At 49.8% G+C, this 6000-nt stretch overlaps 1 protein-coding gene across 7 annotated transcripts in view; it reads left to right on the top strand.

Moving 5' to 3' along the window:
- The first annotated feature begins 5234 nt into the window (after positions 1-5234).
- PTPRZ1 (protein tyrosine phosphatase receptor type Z1) overlaps positions 5235-6000 on the top strand; it is a 143923-nt gene continuing 143157 nt past the window's right edge. For all 7 annotated transcript variants that reach the window (XM_074870176.1, XM_074870175.1, XM_074870173.1 and 4 more), the window contains exon 1: positions 5235-5390. In XM_074870176.1, the coding sequence (XP_074726277.1) occupies positions 5333-5390 (58 nt within the window). In that variant the 5' untranslated portion in view covers positions 5235-5332. The remainder of the gene's footprint in view (positions 5391-6000) is intronic.

Below are 6000 nucleotides of genomic sequence, written 5' to 3'. Positions count from 1 at the left end.
CAGTGCTCATGTATATACATATAAAACCAACCTGTTCAAAGTTTGCATTTCAGCCCATCATTGCTTATTTCTCATACTCTATAACCACCCTGCTCGGTAAGTAGTGGGGTTAGAAGGCCATTCTTCAGCAGATTTAATAAGGGGCAGCTGTTTTGGCACTGAAGGAATCAGCTAGGTACAGACTGGTTTTGCCAGAAGAGGCAGAGTTTTTAGGGTAGTGGTTTTTATCTCAAGATCAGCTGATAAAGCTGGGAAAAACAGATATCTAAGATTTCTAGCCCACAAACCTTTCATCAGATCCTCTGCTTTGACAGAAGATGCAGTATTGAAGCTTTTTCCATGGCTAGGCCAGACAGATAGCTGCTTAAAAAGACAGGTTTAAACCGTGCTGTCTTTAGTACATCTAACAGCCTAGCCCTTTTCTACTAGATCTTACTGAGAACTGAAATAATAAAACCAGATTACGTGAATAGACTTTGTCTGTTGCCTAGCTCTTCCCAGGCTCTGATGGCACCTGGCTGTTATCAAACTCTCAAGTTCTGATCTTTTTCTGAGAGGAAAATATACACCATCTACTGTCCTCGGGCTTAGCTTTGAAAAGCAGTTGAGTTACATCTTCTGTTTAGCAAAGGGCCAAGTAAGAGGTTCAATGTCACCATTCTTCTTGTCTTTCTGTGTTCTCGAAGGCAATGGAATTGGGAAAGTAAAGCCTCAGACCAATCCCAAAAATGAAACTAACATGACTTTACACAGAGTGCAAAAAATGGAACTCCCTTAAAATATGGCAAAAATAGTCCTTATTTATTTGTTAATAAGTTTTTAATGATCTTGCAACTCTAGCATGCCAAACAAAATTGAGGTAGACAAAAATACTGGTTTTACTTTTATTTTGTATCTTCAAAAAAAAAGGTGTGAGATCCTATGCTAATACTCCTCCACTTCATATTAAATACTCATGGTAAAAAGTTCTCTGAAAAAACAGTACTCCAACCAAACAGAACTGACACATTTGACTTCAGCATTACACTTAATGAATATGCATTTTGATATCATATTATGTGTCTGAATGATATTTCTAATGATAGTAGTTATAACTATTGTCAGGACAACGTATCTTTTGCACACACCTTCTCAATATTTTGAATTTACTCAACAATTTCTCCAGTAAATTAGAAACTAAACATGGAAATCCACAGATTCTTTGTTAACATACAGTACCATACATATCAAGACGCACTGCTGGCATAGCTTTCATAGAGGAAATAAAGGAAAATAAAAGTTGCATGTAAACCCAAAAAAGGATTTGACAAATATCAAAGACAGCACTGAAAATGAAAACATTTACCAGGAGAGAAGCAGAAGATAAATACAATAAGAAATTGACATTATTACAAAAAAAACATAAGCACTCAAAACAAGCTTGAAAAAAAGCTAACAAGGCACAGAATGACTCACCCTGGAAAATAATAAGATTGTCACAATACAAAGAAAAATACAGTATCAATACTGAGGAGAGGTTCATTTAGACTGAGAAAAATGTAACAATGGATGAAAAGCAGATTTGGAGAAAATATTCGATATCAGATGAAAAGAGTAAAAGAAGGATGAAAATTAAAGAAATTTTTTTAAAAATAGGGTCTTATCAAAAGGGGAAAATGTTAACTCAGAAACTAAAGAGGGATCAGTTTCTCATAAAGATTTGCTAATGTTCCATAAAATGACAAGTGGAAATATTACATAATGAAAGAGAAGTTTTATGTAAATCTGCAAAATATTTACTAAAGGGTATAGCAATGAAAATAAGTCATATTTTCATTGATAAGCCATCAGTAAGAATAGTAAGTTTTAAGAAATAGAAATTTGGAATGTTAACTACAAGTCCTTTTCATGTCTGCTTGATATAGTATCATGTTGTGGGTTATTTATACTTCATCTAGGAGAAAGCAGGAGCAATAATAGAAATCATGTCATAGACCTAGTGAACTGATTTGCTTGACAGGTTTACTTATTTCCAAATTAATTTTAGTGAATTTGGCTTGATGCAGCATAAGCTAAAACATCATGACATGCCAGCTAAAGGTGAACATTGTCACCCTACCACATCCAGGCATTTCCTAGACTATAGGGAGAGCTTCTTCACCAACCATTCTTCAGCACAAGAACCAGAGGGGTATTGTAGGAATTGGCCTCTGACCTGGTGTCTTTTCTAAACCATTGACACCTGTTCAGAGCAGCTGTAAAGTACTATCACATCAGGATATTATAATTTTATTCTTATTCTGACCAGGTGTGTATATATGCTGAATGGCCAGAGATGAATCTTCTAATCCATCCTTATTATCTCTGTATTACAGGTTATAAAGCTGCATGAGTTACTCAGCGTAAACATTTGTGGTCATGTTTTAAGATGACTAAGTTTTTGATGTAAAGATTTCAAATGATGGAGTCTAACACACTCACTGGTGATCTGTCCTAGATGTTTATCATTCACCTTGTAAAATATTACAATGCCTCACCTGTTGGAAGTGAAAGTTAACCATTGGCACAACAACCACGTCAGGACCAGATTCTGTGTAGTAATGTACTATGGAAAACTAGGAAATAGTTGTGCCACCTATGAACACTGTGCGTGCCCCTCAGTGTGGGTGTGTTCATGATGGGTAACTTGTTCATGGTATAAATTGGATTCTCAAAGAAACTCTGTAAGAAAGGGAGCACACTGACCTATCTAAAACTTTTCCAGCATCTGAGTAGGTAATCACATTAGCAGCTGTTAGAAATGATCTTTAGCTTTCTCAGATGATCACAAAACTTGGCCTCCACCAGGGTGGAGGGGGAAGCTGGAAGCTGCTGCAAGCTCACATGTACTCACAAGCAACATAACTGAGTTAGGTCTAGCTACCAGCTCGAGAGGACAGCCAAGTGGAGGTATATCCCTTGAGCCTTACAGTCCTGCAGGCATTGGCTTTATACTGTATACTATAGTAATACCTATACATATTGCTATGCAATACTGTAAAACTCTTATTCCTCCTGAGAAACTAGGCCAATTGCAAAATGGTTTTGCATCTGGAGTTTATCTCAAATATATTATCCACTGGTGTTAATAGCATAGGTGTATCAGTGTGTTTGTGCATGTGTATGGGTTTGGAAATCACTAGGGTTGTTTCCTGGCATCTAGGTTCTTTGAGTGAAAACCAGCTGAGTGAAAACTTTAAAGACATTTTCCCTTAGAACATTCCTAAAATAGTTTATTGGTGGAGCTCAGCACATGGAACTTGTTTCTTCCCATGATACCAAAAGTCTGTTTAACAAGAACTGTTGTTCAAAGTTAATCCTTCCCCTAATGAACCAGCCTCTATTGTACGTAAACTTTGTAGTACCCTGAAAGATGCTGACCTTGCAGGAGAAGATACGTCTCCAGTCTGCTTTCCAGATACAGCCAACTGCTTGAGCATCTTGACAACTTCTCCTCTAACTTTTTGTTCACTCTGAAATTTCAAATTTGCTTCATGTCAAGATAGCTCATAACAGCCCAAACAGCCAGGTAGAGCAGGCCAGGTGGACCTTGAAATGAAAAACTGACACAGAAGTTTTTTGTTTTCCTTGAAGGACAAACTGGCAGAAGCAGCTCTGGTGGCTGAGGACTAAGAGACCTGCTGGAGCAGGGTACCTATAAAGCACCAAGTGTTTTCACACTGAAGTTGCCTGCCATTAAAAGTCGCATCACATCCGTGCAGAGTAGACGGTTTCACTCAGATGGGAACAGTATTGCAAACACAGAAACCATTCACATGGCTCCTGGGCTGCACTGGAGCGGGCCTGGGACGAAGTGCAGGATCGTGTGTGGCATCTTATGCTCCCAAAGCCCCGAGTGTCTGTCAGGGGTGTTTCCAGCCCCCCACCTACCTACCTTGTCACACCAGGACACCCCAGACGGCTCAGCTGGGCGCGCGAAGGCTGTGGGGAGGCAGGCCCAGCCCGGTAGGCGGGGTGCCCGCTCCCTCGGGGTTGGGGTGCCGCTCAGGGCGGCCTGTCTCGGCCGGGGCTCCCCTCCGCGCCCACACGTGCCGCCCTGCCGCGCGGGTCCCCCCGGCATGGCCCGGCCAGGCCCCCGCCCCGCACTTCCCCACCACGCCGGACCTGCTGTTTGCTTCCCTTAATTTTTCATTTCTTGTTTGGATGGTTTGGTTTTGCCTTTTTTTTTTTTTTTTGTCTTCACGAAGAAACGGTGCCACTGCCTGCGCCCTGACCCACTTCTAAGGCGGCTGATGCTGTTCTGCCGCTCCAGCCCCCTTCCCCCGCTCCCCCGACACTTCCCAGGGAACACGTATACCGGCCCGGGGAGCAGCCGCAGACGCCACCGACTGACGGGCCGGTAGCTCTGACCAGCCGCGCCGAGCTCCCCGCGGTGATTCTCACGGTAACCCTCGGCAGTCAGCGCCTGCAAAGCCGGGCCCTTCGAGCACGGCTCGGAGCGGCCCCGGGACGCCGCCGGTGAGCGGGACTCCTCCGCCGGCGCGCTCTGCGGCACCCCCGAAGGGCTGCCGGGCTCCGCGCCCCCGGGGCCGCCCCCACCGGCCCCGCACCCCGCTGCCCTCCGAGATCCTAGAAGCCCCACACCCCCCTCCCCGCCGAAATAGACTTTCCTTCTCACGCCGGTGAGGGGGTGGCGGTCTCCCGGGGGGCTGCCCCCGCGCGGAACCGCTCTCCCCCCGCACCGGCGCTGCAGCGGCCCCGGGGCCACGCTCTGCCCGCGGCGCCGTGACCCCCCCGCGGCCTCCCCCTCCTGCCTGGGGGGGGTCGGCCCCCTCCCGCGCGCGGCCGCGCGCGCGCCACCACACTCGCTCGCCCACTCCCCTCCGCACCGCACACACTCACACCCCGCACACACTCACACGCGCGCACACGTGCGCGCCGCCCAGCAGCGCGCGGTCTCCGCCCCCCCGCGCACACACACACACACAGACATCAAGCACACCCAGGCGCACACCCGCGCACGCACACACACACAACCCCCACAGCCGCGCGCACAGGCGGGCACACCCGCGCACACCGCGCACTCCTCCGCAGGCACCCGCGCCCCCGAGTGCGCGGAGCGGCGCGGAGGGCGGCCCCGGCGCGCCCCCGCCATGCGCTGAGCCGCGGCCCCGCCAGCTGCCAGCGCCGCTGATCCCGCCCGCCCGCGGCGTGGGGGCGGCCGCCGGGCGCGGCCGCGGCGCGGAGCCGGCTCCCCGCTGGGGAGAGGTGCAACTGCCCGCGGAGGCAGGCGGGAGGCTGAGAGGCAGTCAGACAGGCAGGCAGGCGGGAGGAGGCAGAGGACGATTTGGACATGCTCATTCTCGGGCGCTTGGTTGCCTGCATCCAGCTCGTCTGCATCCTCAGAGTGGGTGAGTGATCTCTGCATGAATTCACCGCTGGGTTTCAGACCAACTTTTCTCCCCGGGCCCCGGTGGGGTTTCCTCCCTCCGACCCCTTCTGCGTACAGCTGCGGGCGCAGTCTCCGGCTGTGCCACGCCGTGGAACGCGCTGTCAGCACCGCGGGTGGGAACGTTTCTTCTACCCGTTTTTCCCTCAGCCTCCCGCAGCCGGGCTCCGCGGATGCGCGATATCCCCACGCCACCCCCGGCGCAGGCGGGTTGCCCCGGGGGGGGGCTCGCCAGCCCACCCTGCCTCTGCTCCCGCAGCGGCGTCTCGCGTGGCCCTCCGCGCCCCGCGGAACCGGTCCCCGCCGAGCCCTCCGCAGGGGTCTGACCCGGCGGGCAGCCCGCACCCGCGGGCAGTGGGTGTGCGCCTGTGACAGGAGGGAGCGAGGAGATCCCTGCCAAGCAGTTTTGACGTCGAGCTTCTCTGTGGACGTGGGGTGCAAATTTTACTTTAGCCTCTCGCACGAACTGGTTCGAAGAGAACCGCGGATAGGCGCAGAATTTCGGTCCAGAAAAAGACTCGTTCTCCGAGAGCGGGCAGCGTCAGTGAGTGCCCTGAAACAAGGTGTAACTG

Source organism: Strix uralensis, chromosome 5, assembly GCF_047716275.1.
Source record: "Strix uralensis isolate ZFMK-TIS-50842 chromosome 5, bStrUra1, whole genome shotgun sequence".
NCBI lineage: Eukaryota > Metazoa > Chordata > Aves > Strigiformes > Strigidae > Strix > Strix uralensis.
Note: the sequence above shows the minus strand (reverse complement) of the source record. Positions and strands in the feature narration are given on the sequence as shown.